Here is an 18,427-nt window from a genome sequence, read left to right on the forward strand (position 1 = left end):
GTTCCCTTTCTGAGGTCAACAAACAGGGCCCGTTTGGATCTGATCGGTTTTGATTCACTCGGCTTCCAATGTGCATCTCTAGCAGATACCATCTGGTCACCACCGGCATGTTTACCCCTGGAGGTTCAGGGCGGGTGAGCCAGAGCGGGAAAACGGCATGGGAAGCAGTGAGCGCTCCCCTCCCTCCAAATGCTCCCTCAGCTGGCAACCCGCCCGCTTCGCCCCGCTGCCCTTCGCATTCCCCCACAGGAAACCTACAGGAGATCCTGGCCACAGATCCCTGCTGTGGGAAAAGGGCAGGGAGGCCGCGGAGGAGGAGGAGGAGGAGGAGGGCGTGGCTGGAACGCATGCCTTGCACACCAGACAGACAACCAAGGTGTTGAGCAACCACCTCTTGGCTCGCGGGCTCAGCCACACCCAAGGCATGTTGGCTTGGACCCAAATTGGGAAGTTTCAGCCGTAGAAAAAAGGAAACTCCAAGTAATGCAGAGTGGGGAAACCCCTTTTCTACAGGAGGGGAATGTTGCAGAAGCCAGGCCGATGCCACAGACCAGGGACTGGCCTGGATGCGAATGAAAAGCCACGTGTTGCCCTGTGAGCTGGGAAGGACGTGTTTTCCTTTTATTCTGATGGCCAAGCCCTGTCCCACCACATCACCCTCAGCCTGGCTCTTCCTCGCAGAAAAGGAAGGAAGGACAGAGGACGGAGGGCGAACAAGCCCACAATTCCTCAGGAATGATTCTCACCCTAACTCACAGGATTACGCATGCTTAGGGTTGCCAACCCCCAGCTGGCAGCTGGATCACCCTCTATCGCTCTCCAGATGACCCAGTTCGGTTCCCCTGAGGTGTGGACTTGGGGGCCATTACACCCTGCTGAGGCCCCTCCCCTCCCTCAACCTTGCCTCCTCTCCCCAAATCTGCAGGTATTTCCCAACCCAGAGCTGGCAAGTTTATGGATGCTCAAAAGCATCAGTTCGGGTTGCTGAAAGAAAATGTCATTTCGGTTGCCACCCAGGGCCGGCCTCAACTGATGGGCAAAAGGAGCAGCTGACCCACGCCGGAAGGTGGCCCTGGACCCCACGCTGTCCCTGCAATGAAGGGGGGCAGGTGTCTTGCCACTGGTGGCTCCTGCCCCCCTCTCCTTGCTTGGACTTTTTCAGATGGGGCTTGGCACAACAGTGTGGCAGCAATTTGGGGGCCTTTTCCCCTCTCTTACCATGGCATCCCCTCACCCCAATCGGCTAGACTTGTTGCTTAAATTCAAAACTGAGGGCGGTCCCATCTCCGTCTCTCTCTCAGGTTTGCCTCCAGCTGCAAATAGGTTGTGAAGAAGGGCACTCGGCCTATGCTCAGACAACTTCTGTCACCACCATTGCTGCGAAGAGGTTCCACCGCTCCAGTGGGCTAACTCCTCCTCTGCAAGGAATTAGCAAGCAGAATCTGGGCCCAAATATCACACGATGTCCTGCAGAGTTCCAGGAACCCTGACCCAACAAAGCCAAAACACGGAGATGGAATCACGCTTTATTGCAAACCTCGCCGGCCCGGATGTCCACCACCGGACTGGATTTCTTTATGACAACCAGTCAAATTAAGAAGCGCCAGCAAAGGGCAGAGAAGGGCCAGCTGGCCAGGCAGGGTTCTGAGGCAGGCCTGGAGGCCGGACACCCCGATGCCCGGAGCAACGTGACGATCCAGAGGGCCAAAGTCCATCTAGTGGCGGTGGAAGAAAGATGCTCAGAGCTGGCTTCTCAATGGCACTAGCTACAGGATCTCAGGGGAGGGAAAAGAACACCATGTCTGTCCCTCTTCCTCTTAACTGCCTCTCATCAAAGCTCCCTCTCTACTATTTTGTGCAGGCATTTCTGCACACAGATCTCCACCAACTCTTCCTGCGTCTAGCAGAGTGAGTCTCAGCCCTTAGATGCTCCTGCAACAAGCATCTGTGGGTCTTTGGAGGGGCCGCATGACCTCGTTCCTCGTATTTGTAGCAAGAAACACAGTCTCCGCCCCCCCCCCCAATTCTGGGGCACATTTCTGTTCCTGCTTTGGTGGTTTGCCTAAACACACACAGCATCCATAATCCCTCCCTCCAGCTCTAATCCCCTGGACATGAGCCTGCCGTAACAACCGAGCAGGGACAATGCCAGGCGGCTGGGCCAGAGACCCCTCAGAGGCCACCCACTCAGAACACACTGCCATGGGGTCCTCCTGGGCCTTCCTTTGCGCATGGAAGAGGAGAGGGCTTTTTCCCCCGCCAGGAAGGACTTCTGTCCCTGCTGCCGTCCCATGTTTTGTGAAGCCACTGCTCCTCCCGCCCCCCTTAGAAATGTCTTTCTCCTTTGCCTCCCGTCCTGGATTCTCCGTCCTCTGGGTGGACATCTCCCTCCTGCAGACTCAAACCACCTATTTGCTTCCCTTCGGCTCCTGCTGCTTTTCCGCTCAGTCGTGATAAAAAGAAGGTAAAGAGCAAAGCAGGGATTGACACGAACAGCCCTCGCCCCACGCAGGCAAAGCAAACCCCCCTGAGCCTGATTCGCATGGTCGTCCCAAGGCGGGGTGGCTGCTGGAGTGTCCTGTGAGGAGCCTTAAGGAGCACAGAGGCCTTCCTTGTCCAGGGCTGCCACCATCTTGGTCTTGTTTCTATGATGGAACCAGAGAAATACGGAGATGCCTAGTATGACAGCGATGCCAGCGAAAGAGCCAAGGAGAACTGGAGACACGAGGGCCAGTCCAGACTCTGCAGAAAGAGAGAGAATCAGGGTGAGGCCAAGCACAGGGCTGCCAAACTCCAGGAGGGGGGCTGGAGATCTCCTGGAATGACAACTCATCTCCAGGCAACCAGGATCTGTTCCACCAGAGAAAGGGGCAGCTTTGGGATTAGAGATAAGGTCTCTCCTTCCTCTCCAGGTTCCATCTCCAAACCTTGAGGAATTAACCAACCCATCTCCCATCTCACTTAACTGTTAGTCTAGCAGCTCTACCAAGCAAGGTCACGTGGACACGTGAAGCCGCCTTCTACTGAATCAGACCCTGGGTCCATCGAGGTCTGTATTGCCTGCTCTGACAGGCAGCGGCCCTCCCATCACTCACTGCCTGGTCCTTTGCACTGGAGATGCTAGGACTTGAACCAGGGACCATTTGTGTGCCAAGCAGAGGCTCTACCACTGAGCTGGAGCCCCTTCCTCAGTTCCCTTGGCTGGGAGTCTTCCAGGTACATCTCCCCTTAAAATATCACTGCAGAGGATAAGTGGGGGAGGGGAGGGGAGGAAACACAGCTAGGGTGAAGATTTAACGCTCTTTCTGCAGCGGAGGGGATGTGTGTGTGCCAGCCCTTGAAGTCTAGGAAGGAAGCACCTCCTGCAGCCCTGCTAAGACAGAAGAAGAACATTTCTTTCATTTCCAAAGAGTCTCGCTGCCCTGCCCAGTTCAGCTCCCTTCATTTTTAGAAAAAGATTTTATTCAGTTTTTAATGCAAAAAGATTTTTTTAAATTCTAAAGAGCATCTCTATATAAAAAAGGACAAGAATAGGGAAAAGTACAAAGCGTATTTGTCACAATAAGTTTTTTAGTTTCTAGTTGACCAGAACATAAACAATAACCCAGTAATAATTCAAATTTATCCATTTATAATAAGATGACTTACCTATATTAAGATTCAAATGGGTAGCCGTGTTGGTCTGAAGTAGACAATAAAATCAGAGTCCAGTGGCACCTTTAATAAGAATAAATCTTTGTTGGTCTTAAAGGTGCTACTGGACTCTGATTTTACTATATTAAGATTTTTTAAAAAAATTTTCACAGTCAGAGTAGTTCAGCAATGGAATAGGCTGCCTAAGGAGGTGGTGAGCTCCCCCTCACTGGCAGTCTTCAAGCAAAGGTTGGATACACACTTTTCTTGGATGCTTTAGGATGCTTTGGGCTGAACCTGCGTTGAGCAGGGGGTTGGACTAGATGGCCTGTATGGCCCCTTCCATCTCTATGATTCTATGATTCTGTGATTCTATGATTCTAAGATTAACACTATTTCAAAAATAATTCTCAGAGGAGCTGAAGCGGAGGTTCTGAGCAATGCCAGCTTCCTTATGGAGTCTGTGGGGCTGAATGGAACCTTGAATTTACTAGAGCTAGGGGTGCCAACCTCCAGGTGGGGCCCGGAGGCCTCCCAGAATTAGACCTGATTTCCAGGCAATAGAGATCACTTTCCCTGGAGAAAAAGGCTGCTTTGGAGGGAGGACTTTGGAGGGGCATTCTACTCCAATGAAGTCCCTCCCCACCCCAAGCCACACCCTCCTCAAGCTCTTCTACCTCCAAAATCAAAATCTCCAGGTACTCCCCAACCCGGAGTCAGCGGTCCTAGAGAGAGAGACGCACACACATACCAGCAGCTGGTGGGAACTGGGGCTGGGACTTCAGAATGGGCCCAAAGGAGATCAGGTTGTGGAGGGTCTGGTAGCTGCTCCAGGCCCTGCCCTTGACGGGGGTCTCTCTGTTTGCTGAGCAGCTCTGCAAAGCAAACGGGAGGTTTACTGTTTGATGCCGGGTAAGTCAATAATCTTGCAAGCCTCAGCTCAGTTCAAAGCACACCCATGAAGCAGCTGCACGGTGAAAACCCATTCTTTTATTAGGAAGGATCCTTTTCCAACTTGCCATCGGCCCAGAGCTCCAAAGAGTCTTATTTGGAGGTCAGATAGGGGCAGTCTATAAACAAACAAATAAAGTTGCCAGAATCCAGTGGCACCTGGAGATTTCCCACGATGACACTTTGATCTCCAGATGACCAAGGTCAGTTCCCCTGGAGAAAAGGGTGCTTTGGAGGGTGGACTCTCCCCTCCCCAGGCTCCACCCCGCAAATCTCCAGATATTTCCCAGCCCAGAGATGACACCGCTAGGTATGAATTCAAGCTTGCTCCTAAGTTTTTAACTGTAAGTACCCCACCCCCACCCCCACCAGCAGGTTTGCCCTCCAATTTGATGCCAAGGCTACAAGGCTTAATTCCACCCACAAGCGAGCAGATGAAATGGCCCACATTCGTTCCACTCCACTTCTAGACGGCTTCCCTGTCTTTTAAGCTCCTCCCTTACAGCAATTAGGATTAAGGTGTTATATAGCATTTAGACAGTCCAGTCTTTCGGAAGAGCAAATATTAGAACGGAGGAGAAATCCAAATGCCATTAACCTTCCATTAACCTATTATGCGACAGCACCCTGTGCAAGCAATGCCCGCACGGCATGTGCTGAAACCATGACATTGCCAATCCAGAAAAGACGTCCGTTTGGGGAGAGGGCAGGAGGGAAGCTCTGAGAAAGCACAGGACTTCTTGCAAAAAGGTGAGAGAAGGATGGATGAAACGGTGGATTCGTTTAAGTCTGGGCAACTGCGATGAAGGAGAACACGAGCCAAGCTGAAACAGCCCAAAGGCCCATCTGGCCCAGCAGTCAGTTCACACAGCAGCCAACCAGCTGTCAGGTTCCCGGCTGACATCTCCAAAAAACAGACCTGGCACGTTCAGCCCCGAAAGAGAAGAACTAATGAGCTGAGTTTCAACAAAATGTATCATTGAATCTAAACTGCAGTACCAACACTGGTCACTCTATTCCAGGGGTAGTCAAACTGCAGATGTCCATGGACTACAATTCCCAGAAGCCCCTGCCAGCATTCGCTGGCAGGGGCTCCTGGGAATTGTAGTCCATGGACATCTGGAGGGCCGCAGTTTGACTACCCCTGCTCAAGACCATCCAAGGATTCCTCCACCTCCACTCCTGGACTCCTTCACTCCTCCTTGGTATTCCTTTGGAGGAATACAGAGAAGGCTGCTTTATTCTCTCTTCCTGTTCTAATTATGGACAGCGTGGAATTTGCCTGGTTTGCCTATTCCCTCCCTGTTTCTCGCACCCTGCCGCCTGTCCGTCCCTCTGTGTTTCAGATTGTAAGCTCCTCAGGGCAGGGATCCATCTTTTTGTTTGACAGTTAATGCCGTCCTATTAACAGCCTCCCCCAAGGGGATCTGGGGCGATTTTATGACATTCTTTGGCTGCAGGCCTAAGAAATCTGGATGCGGGTTTGTTGGCTGTCCCAGCTTGGCCAATCAGCGGCAGGCTGTCTTTCCTGAAGCACAACTAAAATTTGGGCCCCATTTTTACGGACCAACTGGCCCCTCCATATTTCATAATTCAGAGGCGTTTATGGGCATTTGGATGCCATTTGTCAGTCCTGTAGATAACTGTTGTCGCTTCCATCTTTATTGATTGCTGACAATATTATAATAATGGAGTGGCCATTATGCTAATTAAGTCCCTTGGCATAAAAGCTTTTATGGCTGTTTCTGATTGGATTCATACTTTGTGGTATAGAATCACTCAGGATTTTATGGATCTGCCTCGTTCTTCCTTTCTAAAATGACTGCGGAGGCTGTTTTATCGCAGCACGGCTCCCTCCGCACTGTGAGACTCGTCTGCGAGGATGATCCCACGTCGCTTGCTGAATCAATACGGACCACGATGTGGGGAAAGCAGGTGGAAGCAAAACTGGCTGGGCCAAGTCTGAGTCCAGTTGCACCTTGAAAATCTACAAAGTTTTCATTCGGGTACAAAGTGCCACGTGCATGCCCAGCAGTGGCATCAGCTCATGCCCAGAACAGAACTGTGTGGGTCTTCAAGGTCCCTCTGGACTCAAACGTTGTCCTGCGGCTTCAGACCGACATGGCTGCCCACCTGGATCAAAACGGGCCGGCCACAGCAGGGACCAAAAGGCTCCTCTCTCCTTCTGCCTCACCATCAGGTTTCTCTGGGCCAACAGACCCCAACAGGGAGAAGGGGCAGCCTGGCCAAGGGGGAGGCCGAGGAGGAGCCCCCAGGCCTCTCGGTTCTGCCGGGTCTCACCTGTCCACACCCAGGGAGGCTGCTCAGGCAGACACTGAGCTCGCAGTGCAGGTACGCCTCCGAGTGGTTGAGCATCCGAAAGAGCTGGATGGTGAAGCGGGCCGCCTGCGGTCTGGCGCTCTGGTGCAGCTGCACGAATCTGCATCCCGGCAGGGTCCTGGCCAAGGTGGGAAGACAGAGGATGAGAGACCCCTGCGGGGGACCCTCCAGACACGGACCTACCGGAGAGAACTCAAGAGGCCTGACTGAGCTCCTTCTTTAATGTCTAGATTTTGCACCCAGACTGTGCCTCTGCTGCTTGTGGCCCTGGTCAGTCCCTAAAGTTGCCAGCCTCCAGGTGGTGGCTGCAGATCTCCCAGAATGAAATGCTCTCCGGGCAACAGAGAGCTGCCTTGGAAAGTAGACTCTGTAGCATTACCAAGGGTAGTCAAACTGCGGCCCTCCAGATGTCCATGGACTACAATTCCCAGGAGCCCCTGCCAGCAAATGCTGGCAGGGGCTTCTGGGAATTGTAGTCCATGGACATCTGGAGGGCCGCAGTTTGACTACCCCTGGATTATACCACCCTGGAATCTCTCCCCTCCCCAAGCCCCCCCCCCTCTGGCTCCACCCCTAAAATCTCCAGGTACTCCGCAACACAGAGCTGTCAATTCCCCGGGTCCATCCTCCCCCTTCCCCCCCACCCACGTCAGCAATGCGGATTGGCCAGACATAGTGACAGGATGCCAGTTGTCTGAAATTCGGAGGCAGAAGGTTTTTGCATGGCATTTTACTAACTGCACGGGAGGATTAGTAAGCATCCGGGCAAGAGGGGCAGGGGGGAATTCTGGGGCAGAAAAGGACAAAGAGCAGGAGGAGGAAGAAGAGTTGGTTTCTATATTCCACGTTTCACTACCTGAAGGAGACCAAAAGCCCCTCCTCTCCTTCTCCACACCATCCCTTGCCTTGGGTTATGTCAGGGGATGGAAGATGACCTGGTGTACCCCGTTCCCAGAAGATCTAGGAAGCCAAGCAGGACTAGTGGTTGGAAGGGAGACCACGAAGGAAGACTCTGCAGAGGAAGGCCAAGGCCAGCCACCTCTGCTTCCAACTTGCCTTGGGGTCGCCAGAAGTCAGGTGAGCCTTGATGGCACATCCATACCTACATTCTTGGCCAATGAAGCTCAAGGCGGGGAGAGTCCAAAGGCCCTTCAAGTCTCAAACAGCATTCAGGAGGGAATCTTGATGGTTTCCAGCCTGACCTGTGGAAGAGGCAGCAGGCAGCATCCGGTCCCGTGGGCCGGGCGGTGGGAGTGACACAGCATGACTCAACCCTCAGGGTGGGACGGCTCCTGTGGCTGTGCAGGATGATCAGGGCCAGGAAACGGTCTGGGAGAGACGCCGGCCAGCCCACAGTGCGGTGCAGGCTCATCTCGCAGGTGTAGTTGCCGGAGCCGCAGGCGTCGTCAGAAACAACGGCAGACCTGGATGGAGAGAAGGGTCCCAGGGTGAGCCCCCCACATTGGGAGAAATCCAGGGAGATGCTGTGAGGGCCTGGGGTGGGGGGCTTCCATATTCAGTTGAGGAAAGGCATTCCATGTTTGGAGTATCGTCCCTGGGGACATGCATGGTTACTATCTCTGGCCTGTCAAAGGCTTTTATGGCCAGAGTCAACTAGCTGTCGTGGTTTTTCCAGGCTGTATAACCCTGGTCTGGTAGTTTTATTCCCTGGCGTTTCGCCAGTAACTGTGGCTGGCGTCTTCAGAGGTAGGGCAAGGCAAAGAGGATTTCTCCGTGCCACAGTGTGGAGTGTGTGAACAGTTGCGGGGCATTTTAATTACTTCTCTGGGTGTGAGTGTGTGTGCAATGCATCACATTCCTCTCAGGGGATGGACTGGAACGAGTATGTGTTTTTCCTGTGTCTGGGTGGAGTTCATTAGTCAGTGTTTTGGAAGACTTTTGCCGTGCCCTACCTCTGAAGATTCCAGCCAGTTACTGGCAAAAAGTCAGGAACTACAAGGCCAGTTCACAGCCACACGGCCAGGCCAAACTACAACAACCAGTTACAATCTCTCTCTCTCTCCCTCTCTCTTTCTCTCCCTCTCTCTTTCTATCGCCAGTTTGGTGTACTAGTTAGGAGTGTAGTAGTTAGGACTTCTAATCTGGCATGCTGGGTTCGATTCTGCACTCCCCCACATGCAATCAGCTGGGTGACCTTGGGCTCGCCACGGCACTGAGAAAACTGCTCTGACCGGGCAGTGATATCAGGGCTCTCTCAGCCTCACCCACCCCACAGGGTGTCTGTTGTGGGGAGAGGAATGGGAAGGCGACTGTAAGCCACTTTGAGCCTCCTTTGGGTAGGGAAAAGCGGCATATAAGAACCAACCCTTCTTCTTCTTCTTTCTCTCACAAATTCAGCCTTCCATCTCAACAAGTATCAAATACACAAACATGGAGGGGAAAGGAGCCCCTGTACCTGGTGCATTTGCATTGAAATCAACTGAATTCCACGACAGAGCATATCGAGGCAATTCTTAGGTTGATAAGAATTATGATTTTTCTACCCACTGGATTCCATGACAGGACACATCTATACAAATCATTCTAGTGATAAGAACTAGAATTAAGCGTTGCAAATGAATCTTCTGTTTGTTTTTTTTACTCCAGCGCATGTAAAGTTCTTGACGTATGTCTGGCATTGTCTTCTGCCCAGAGACGAAGACGAAAATATGCCTCTTCCCTCATTAATTACCCGTCCGGAAAATCATCGTCTGAGCGGGCCGGTCTCCGGCGAGGCAACTCCCCGTCTGACAAACGGGACTTGGAGCCTGACTGCTCTGGCCACGGAGCTCTTCCCAGCCCCAGAGAGGCCGGACGCCCCACTGCGGAGTGCACAGAGGCAATGCGGAGAGGGGGGCTCAGCAGTTCAGTGGTGGGTGGCAATGCGGTGGGTCTTTGGTGGGCCTCCACTGGAGGAGTGGCTGAGGCATGGTGCTCGGTGGATAATGAATTGCTATTGTCCTCTCCGGACTTTGCGGGATCAAGAATAGATGACAAGAACCTGTCTTCCGGATTCCTGTTCTCTATGGACCTTGTCCTTACGGTGGCAACTTCCTTCAGCAGGTCAGGAAATGGTCCAGCTTTCAAAGGGGCGGGCCTTGCTCGCTTGGACCCTGCTGCGTGGTCTGGCACAGAGCTGAGGACTGGCCCAGATACGGCCTGCCTGTTTGTGGAGAGGCTGCCTGCCCTGCTTGGCTGTCTGGGGGAGGAACTGCCTTCTGCCCGTTGCTCATGGCTGCTTGCAAGCCAGCGTAGCACAGCTGCATTGGGGGAGGAATGCCTCACAGCACGTCCTTCTCCGTCCTCGGCAGGATGCTGCACGGGGTCTCCCGACGCATCAGCTGGCAGGAGGACCAACATGGGCTTGACCAGAAGGACCCTCAAGGCACTCATCGGCGTGAGACTTGGAGCGCCTGGGTGGGAGAGGCCGAGGAAGCTGGATGAAAGCAGCATTTCCTGGAAGGAGGCCGCTCCCAGCCCCCCGGAAGGCGGAGTGCTGTTTTGCATGGGCTGGAGACAGACCATGTTGTCAGCCCCCCGGATCAGGAAGGAAAGGTCCGGCAGCACAGCAGGGATCCCTGGGTAACTCCTGGCCACGGGCGACTCCAGGTTCCCATCCACTGTCATCTCCAACTGGCTGAGGAGGTGCAGAAGGAAACCTTGGGAGTTCTGCATGAGATCCTGAGCCTCATCCCCCGCCAGGATCGCGTTTGTCCTCCTGCTGGGGAAGTGTTCTGCCAGGCGCACTGAGCTCGAGACAGACGGGTTGACATTTTGGTGAGGGACAGTTTGGGAAGCTGGACGATTTGGGCCAGGAGCGTCTGAACTTTGACCTCTGCCCCCCACTTTCTGGGAGTTCTCAGGAGCAGAGCAGCCTGGCCAAGGGGTACCGTCAATGCCCGGCTGGGATGTGGGGAGGCTGCGCTGCAGGGAGCTCTTCCCGACCTCTTTTCTGGCACTGGTGCGATGCGTCCCTGGAAGAATGAGAGTGGTGGGAAGGTGCGCAGGAGGGTGGGCAGAGGGGGCTACTGTGGGGCTCGGTGCAGCAGCCTCTGCAGAGGTCAACACCGTTTCTGTCTGGACAAAGACCGAGGAGCTTGAGGGCTGCGACCGGAGACCCCTGAGAAGCTGGACTGGAGGAGAAACGGGAGCATTTGGGGTCTCTGCACTGAGGGTTACGGTTTTGCCCCCAAATGGAGCAGCTATATGAGACAGGGGGTGTGGGTTCTGGGTGTGAACCGACAAGACCAGTGGAGCTCTGGCCTCGGTAGAGACTGGCAGACTGCCTTCTGCCCGGGCTTCCTTGGTCTTTAGCTGGGCACGGGCAGGAACGGGTGTGGCAAAAAGCAGGGGGCCCTTCCTAAGAGGGGCAGGAGCACCTGGCTTTGGGGAGGACTTGAAAAGGGTTGGCAGAGTCACCCCCAACGACGGCGCTCGTGGGCCGGGATCAGGCACCCTGGGGGTTGCCGACTGCAGCCCACCATAGGTTCTGCTCGACAGGGACTGCGTCACGGCATCAAAGGGGCTGGAGGGACGGGGTGACCGTTGTGGCTTGGTGAGCCCAAGGGCAGCGGTGGCCAGAACAGTCAGCTCAGCAGCAGCCGCTCTTGTCTGAACAGGAGAAGGAACCGTTGTCTCCGGAATGGCCGCTCTACCGGGAGCAGAACTGCCTGGCGTTTGGTGCTCGGGTGGGAAAGGCGTGCCAGATGCTCTCCCCTGCAGTTCGCCATACGCAGCCGTTGGCCCCCCGGACGCTCTGGGTGTGGCGTGGGCAGGAGCAGCTGCAGCGGACGAGGGAGGCCCGGCACACACGGGACCCAAACTGCCTGCGGCTGGCAGCTGGGCAGAGGCAGAAGCCGCCGTCTCCGCTGACCGTTCTTCTGGTGCTAGTTGGGGCGCGGTGGGAAGAGAAGCACGCCCGCTCAGCCGTGTAGGCCCGGCGGAGACAGGGGCGGGAGTGCCAGGAGTCGGTGGCTGGGTGGGAGCAGAATCCGGAGACAGGGCCCAGGGCTCTGCCCCAGGGAGAGGGGGGGCAGATGTGCTGAGAGACGCTGGCTGGCTGTGGGCGAGGGGGGAGGATGTGCTGCGCACGGGCCTTGTGGCTCCGCCTGGCGGGACGCCTTCAGCAGCATCAGACGTGTGTGGCAACGGCGGCTGAGCGTGGGAAGTCGCAGCAGCAGCAGAAGAAGCAGCGGCAGCAGCAGCAGCCTCCCGCAGAGCTGCAGGGTGGGCGTGCGCAGAGGTTGCCTTGCGTGGCGGAGACGTGCTGAGGCCCCTTCCCCGCCCGGGGCCATAAAGAGTGGCAGGCCCTGGGGAGGGCTGAGGCTGCCTCTGGGTTGGGACCGGTCCTTCCGGAGCGGGTTCTTGCCCTCCGGAGTCAGACAGCAGCCCTTGCGGAGCAGCAGGGGGGCGGGGCAGCTCGAAGTGGGCGGTCTGCAGGCTCGTCTCGGGCTGGGTCTCCTGCTGCGAAGCCAGGGGCGTGCTGGCTTGACGGGGCCCCTCTGCTCCATCAGGCATGGGCGGGGGGGACGGAAAGAGCGCTCTGGGCCGATCCCTTTGGCTGGCATCCCCCGGCCTGGCAGGCCACGGTGGGGATCCTGCAGAACGGGTTTCTGGAGCCAGCACTAACGAGGGTGAGGAAGCGCTGCTCTGGGAAGAAACTGGCCCCGCAGGAGTCTCAGCTGACCGGAGGCCGACTGCTCCGTGTCCCGTCACCTTCCCAGGTGGAGAGAAAGCCAAGCGGGGCTGCTGCGTGGCCCCAGGCCCTTCTGGGGGGGCTGAGGAGCTGAGCAATGGGTCCAGCAAGAGCCCCGGAGTCCCGGGGAGCTCGGAAGCCCGAAGGTCCAAAGTCAGTCGTCCACCACTAACCAGCTGGGCATCCCTGGGGAGCGACGTGAGCAGAGACCCCAGGCTTTCTTGGGCAGGAGTCAACCTGGTCTCCTCAAGAGGGCCTGGGGACTGCGTTGCGTGTGTGCCGGAGGTGACCGTGTGTGGACTCCCAGGCCTTGGGGCTAGAGAAGGGCTAATGTCCCTGGTCATCATTTGCCCAGGACTCGCCAAGGGCTCTGCTTGCACAGGTGTAGGGAGGAGAGCCGTCTCTGCCGCTTGAGGGGGGACCCGGGAGGACCCCTTCTCGGTGATGCTGAGATCACGCCCCGTTGCGTCTTCCGTCCCCTCTTCCCCCAGCAGAAATGTTGTCAGAGCTTCTGGCCAGCTGGCGGATTCTGCTCCCATCTCGGACGAGGCCCTGAACGTGCTCCGGCTAATCTGAGGCCAACTGGCAGGAGAATCTTTGCTCTGATGGCCTGAAATGGCTCCCTTCGTGACCGTCAGTCCAGATCTGCCCGGCTGCCTGCCAGGATGTGTCCGTGGCTGACCTCTGCCTTGTGAGATTTCCCCGGCCTCTGTTCTAATGATCTCGTGCGGGTGAGAAAAGCCACTGCCAGGGACGCTGGAGGTGAAACTGTCCAACGGGAGGGACACTTGAGTGATCTCCTCTTCCCGAACTGGAGCCAGGTGGGCAGCAGCTGTGGCCAGGCCTTCTTCCAGAGAGCTTTGGCCGGTTGCAGGGCTGGACCAAGCTTCACTCCTGGGAGCACCTAAAAAATACAGCCAAGAGTTACGCACAGCTTATTAAATGCATCTGTTACAGCCAGTGCTGCTAGAGGACCAGGGCTGGCACTGGCTATTTTATCGCCACCAAGAAGGACACCTGACGCCTCCTGGCTGAGGTCCAGGGCAGGGAAATTGGGGGCTGACTCATCATCCCTCCCACAATCGAGGATGGAGCAGAGCTGTTCTCTCTTGCCCCAGAGGGACAGACCAGAACGAATGGGATGAATTTAATGCAAAGGAAATTCCATCTAAACATCTGGAAGAAGTGCCTGACAGAGCGGTTTCTCAGTGGAACAGGCTTCCTCGGGAGGTGGTGGGTTCTCCATCATCGGAGATTTTTAAACAGAGGCTGGATAGCCATCTGACGGAGAGGCTGATTTTGGGAAGGCTAAAGTGGGTGGCAGGTGACAGGGGATGAGCGAGAGGGTTAGAATTGTAGAGTTGGAAGGGACCTCCTGGGTCATCTAGTCCAACCCCTGCAGGAGATGACCCAGGAGATCCCTTACAACTCTGTGATTCTATGATTCTAATGGAAGGATCCATAGAGAGTGCCTCAAGCTTCCTCTTCCTGAGAAGCAGCTGTGGATGCCATTCGCCCACCCTTCCCTGGAGATAGGGGTGGGGAGGGTGGGAGGGGGGTGCTGAATTATTCCCCAACGCTGACTTCTTTTGCACCAGGTTTTATTTTGAGCGGTCCTTGCCGTTTAAGATTTTTCAGGGAAGCCAGGCTGAGTTGCCAGCATTTCTTTTTAATAGCTTGTTTTAGTTTATTGTATGGTTTAATTGATTTGAATGTCATGTATATATCCTGAGGATTTTATTGCAAGCTCCCCTGTGCAATTGTTGAGTAGAAGTTCGGGGCATCCATCTTACAAACGAAAAACCTCTGCTGAAAACGGGAGGGCGGCTAACGTGAGCAGGACCACAGTTGGGGAAGACACGTGTCAGAGCGTTCGCACAAGCAGTGCTTAACAAAGAGGCTGCATGTCTCCTGCTCATCGGACTGCCTGCCCACAGAGCCTGGGCCCCAGACAGGGTGGCCAGGAGCCCAAAGGTCAGAGGGAAGGGATTTTGTTCCTGGTGCACCTCTCCAGGCAGTGGCAGAATCTCTCACGCCGTGCTCTGAGGCCGTTCATACAACTCAGCTCCATTGAAAGGGGAAACAGGATTTCCTGGGAGTGTGGCTGGTGGCGAGCCAGGCCGTGTCGGGCACCCCAGAATTTTACATTTGCCCCACCCTTTTCACTTTGCCACTCAGATTCTGAATATGAACTTTCTGAAGATCAGCCTCTGAAAGCTGAATCAAAAGGATTTCAGTATTCAGCTTCTGAGCACTTTACACTTTCCGGCTACTCCTGGGGCCTGGATTTTTGGACTCTGCCAAATCTGAAACCTCTCAGGCAAACCGTCACTGAATGTCTTTGCACACCTTTCCATGCGGAACAATTTCCATGTCCCAGCTGTAATATATTCACCTCCTTTATTGCTTTATTTGACCTCATCTTTGTCCCTGGCTGGGGTCAAGAGGGGCTTAAATCAATTCCCTCCACTCCTTTTTATCCTTAGTCCAGTGAGGTAGGCCAGGCTGAGAGTATATGTGATTGGCCCAAGGGCTACCCAGCAAGATTCCAAGGCAGAGTTGAGATTCAAACCTGGGTCTCTCGGATCCCAGGCCAACCACGCTGACAGCTATGCTGCACTGGATCGCAATTTAAACCACGACCCAATCATAATTTTGCCAGTGGCCCCTTCTGCTTGATTGTCTAGCTCTGTGCTAGTTGTGAAATATCCACGTCTGAAATAAAACGCCAGACATTCCTCTGTTTCTGGGATACCCACAGAGTCTGAGAGGAGAAGCTAGCATTTTCTCCTGATGGGGTTCTTGGGCTCCATGAATTCATTTAAGCATTTTGAAAGGAAATTGTACAGAGCAGCACCAGCGGGTTCGTTCTGCATGAAGCCAATAAACATTCTCCACTGCCTGTTTCACCCTCCCAAGATTCCTACATTTCCCCTCTGCAGTAATGTACACTTGAAGGTTAGGTTCCCAACTGATCTGGATGAAACAACCCAAATAAATCTCTATAAATGTCACATCTCCTGTTACTGGTGCTGATCAGATTTCTGGGCACTCCTGCGGAGATTTAAAGTGACTGTAAATCTGGTTTAAGCAGGTTTTGCTGCATCACAGAAGTCCGTAGCCACAGCACTAACAGTCCCCTCAGAGGTCTCCAGATCAATCCCAGAGAGTTTTTGTTTCTGGATCCAAAACAAGAGAAGAGGCTTTTTAAAAAGGAAGTTTCTTCTGTTCTCTACTGGGCATGGGCAGCCGCTGCCACCCTCGAGGTCTTTTGAGGGCTTCTGATTAGAAGGTTAAACTTTGCTGCAAGGAAAAGCATATTAATGCATTTTGCCGAGGGGTCGTTCCATTTGTGCTCCCACAAATCCAGGTGGATACAGCTAAAGAGGCCCGCTGAGATTTGGGCATTTAGCAGAACAGCAAACAGGATTCGTTCAGCCCCCGCCCAGCTCAGCAGGTCTGCAAATCAGGCGGTCGTCTCCGAGCAGGAGTCCTCGAGGGCAGGGGAAGCCACAGATTCCCTTTGGGATTTAGATAGTTACGGGCATAAATGAATATGGCAACTGCAAAGCTAGCTGATGCATATTTATTTGAGCGTGCCAGTTTTTCAGATCAGAAAATGAGCCTTCCAGAGGCTTAGGGACGTGTGTGTGTGGCCTTGGCCAAAAGCCACTGTGTGTCTTTCACCATTTCCAGAAATGGGATGCTGGAGAGCCAAGGCCAGAAGCACTGAGAGGCCAAAAAGATCTCCAGGGAAGAGAGGCCAAGCTCTCTCAGTCCCACGCTTCTCTTGTCCACGCAAAGGAGCTTTGCCTCTCGAGCGCTCCTGCCCTGAAAGCCTCATGGCTGCCCTCTGAATCCACCTCCCTGCTGGAAACACTTCCTTGGGCCACGCTCCCAGCTCAGTTCCCGTCTACCTGCTGCAAATGTTTCCTGTAATGGAGGAGCTATGCCCAGAGGGTGGGGTATCTGGTGGACCCGTTCTCCGAGCAGCCCCTGGCTGAAGCAGCCCCTCTGGGAAGCCTCCTTCTGCCGGTGAAGGCCACCTCAGCAAGGGGAACGGGGCTACAGGATCCAACGTACGGGGTGCCCTTCCCTTTTGGACCTTCATGACAGCTCTGTTTTTTCCTCTGATTCACAGTGCACGAGTTGAAGCCTGAGGGGGGAGGGCATGGGTCAGGCACGGCTTGGACTAGCAGCTGGATCTCCTAGCTTGGCGCAGTCCATGAGCTTGCAAGTGAGCAGAGGAAAGATGCACAGGTGGGGGGGGCATGTGAGTGGGAAGGCAAGAAAGGGCCTTGGGGGGGGGTCTAGTGAGTGGGAAGGCAAGAAAGGGCCCTGGCCATTCTCTGCCCACCCACCCCCAGAAACCTGAGCCAGCCCTGCTCAAAGAGAAGTTCCTTCTTGCAAGATGACTTCTGACACTCACCCGCCACTCTCAGGAGCCCGGCCACCACCAGGAGGGAAGCAGGGAAGTGTTCCTCCATCGTGCCACTCTGCACAGCAGCCCACAGCAGGCTGGCGACCCCACGCTCATCCAGGAGCCCCCAGCGCTGCCACCTCCCTGCAAGACCCCGCTTTGCGGGAGGAAACAACTGCCTTGCTTTATAAGCCTCGTTTGGCCTGAGCGGCCAGAGAGACAGACCGCTCCCAGGAGAGGGAGGAGGAGGAGGAGGAGCTCAGCTGATTGGCCCAGGCGGATTTGGGAGAGGTGGAAGTGATGACACTGATGCAAGCAGGTGCTGCTTCCCGTTGTCTTTCTGGGCTCTGGAATCCAAGTTGGCTCGCAAGAGAGCGTCCCCCCCCCCTCCCACAGTGTGGGCAGGAGGGGCCATCGGGTCATAGCTGCCTGGTGGCAAGCCCAGGAGGGATTCAAGGCAAGAGGCAGAGGCCAAGGAGCCGTGGCCTGGCTCTGCACGGCAGCCGTGGACACCCTCAGTGGCCCCCATCCACGCCCTTTCCATAGCAGACCTGCACAGCTTCTGGAATCGGGCGAGAGGGGGGCAGCCTGGGCCATCTGCACACCCGCAATACGCACTAAGGCAGCAGGTTCAGGAAGAACTTGACAAAAACAGAACCCACTTTTGGAATTTAATTCCACGGGATGCAGAGGTGGTTGCTATTTGACCGTAAAGGGAGATTAGAAGAAGAGCTGGTTCTTTTACCCCATTTTTAACTACCCAGCCGAGTTACAAATCTCTTCCCTTCCTCTCCCCACAACAGACACCCTGCGAGGCTGGAGGGGCTGAGAGAGCTCTGACAGGGCTGCTCTGTGAGAACAGCACTAGCAGGACTGAGACTAGCTCAAGGTCACCCAGCTGGCTGCATGTGGAGGAGCGGGGATTCAAACCCGTCTTGCCCGATTAGAGGCCACTGCTCTTAACCACGACACCAAGCTGGCTGGACAGGTGCAGAAAAGAGCCAGTATCGGCAATAGCTTAGTTGAACCTCCACGTGCAGAAGCAAGAACTCTCTGAAATCCACTGCTGGGTGTCCTGGCAGCTAAAGTTGGACCTTCTGGGTGGGCCCTTGTGTGAAACGGGGTGATGGATTAGATGGGCCAGTGGTCTGATCCAGCACATTCTTCCATCGTCTTCCATGCTGGGGTGCTCGTCAAGGGAGGTCCCAGGCAGCTGGAAATGTTTGCGTCTTGCCACATATTTGAATTTGACGGAACTAAAATGATTCTGGTTTTCAGAACAGCTAAATGGGCCAAAGTCTAAGAGGGCCACCCCAGGCAAGGTCACAGCCACCTAAGGGGCTCCAGACTGAAGCAACACAACCTATGATAGCAAGAGCAGAGTCCCA

At 54.9% G+C, this 18,427-nt stretch overlaps 1 protein-coding gene across 1 annotated transcript; it reads right to left on the bottom strand.

The window, feature by feature from the left end:
- Nucleotides 1-1,813: 1,813 nt before the first annotated feature.
- LOC143821540 (uncharacterized) lies at nucleotides 1,814-17,167 on the bottom strand. The gene is made up of 6 exons (XM_077305640.1): nucleotides 17,049-17,167; nucleotides 9,341-13,523; nucleotides 8,127-8,348; nucleotides 6,886-7,042; nucleotides 4,385-4,508; nucleotides 1,814-2,742 (listed from the first exon to the last, which is right to left on the bottom strand). The coding sequence occupies exons 1-2, from the start codon at nucleotides 17,104-17,106 to the stop codon at nucleotides 9,613-9,615; spliced, it is 3,969 nt and encodes a 1,322-aa protein (XP_077161755.1). The 5' UTR covers nucleotides 17,107-17,167; the 3' UTR covers nucleotides 1,814-2,742; nucleotides 4,385-4,508; nucleotides 6,886-7,042; nucleotides 8,127-8,348; nucleotides 9,341-9,612.
- Nucleotides 17,168-18,427: the final 1,260 nt, after the last annotated feature.

Source organism: Paroedura picta, chromosome 12 (assembly GCF_049243985.1).
Source record: "Paroedura picta isolate Pp20150507F chromosome 12, Ppicta_v3.0, whole genome shotgun sequence".
Classification (NCBI taxonomy): Eukaryota; Metazoa; Chordata; class Lepidosauria; order Squamata; family Gekkonidae; genus Paroedura; species Paroedura picta.

Excerpts from the sequence above, each read along its gene's own strand:
- LOC143821540 (XM_077305640.1), bottom strand. The coding sequence starts at position 17,106 with ATGGAGGAACACTTCCCTGCTTCCCTCCTGGTGGTGGCCGGGCTCCTG. Across the intron at positions 13,524-17,048 it reads CGGGCTCCTGAGAGTGGCGG|GTGCTCCCAGGAGTGAAGCT; the intron begins GTGAGTGTCAGA and ends TGTATTTTTTAG.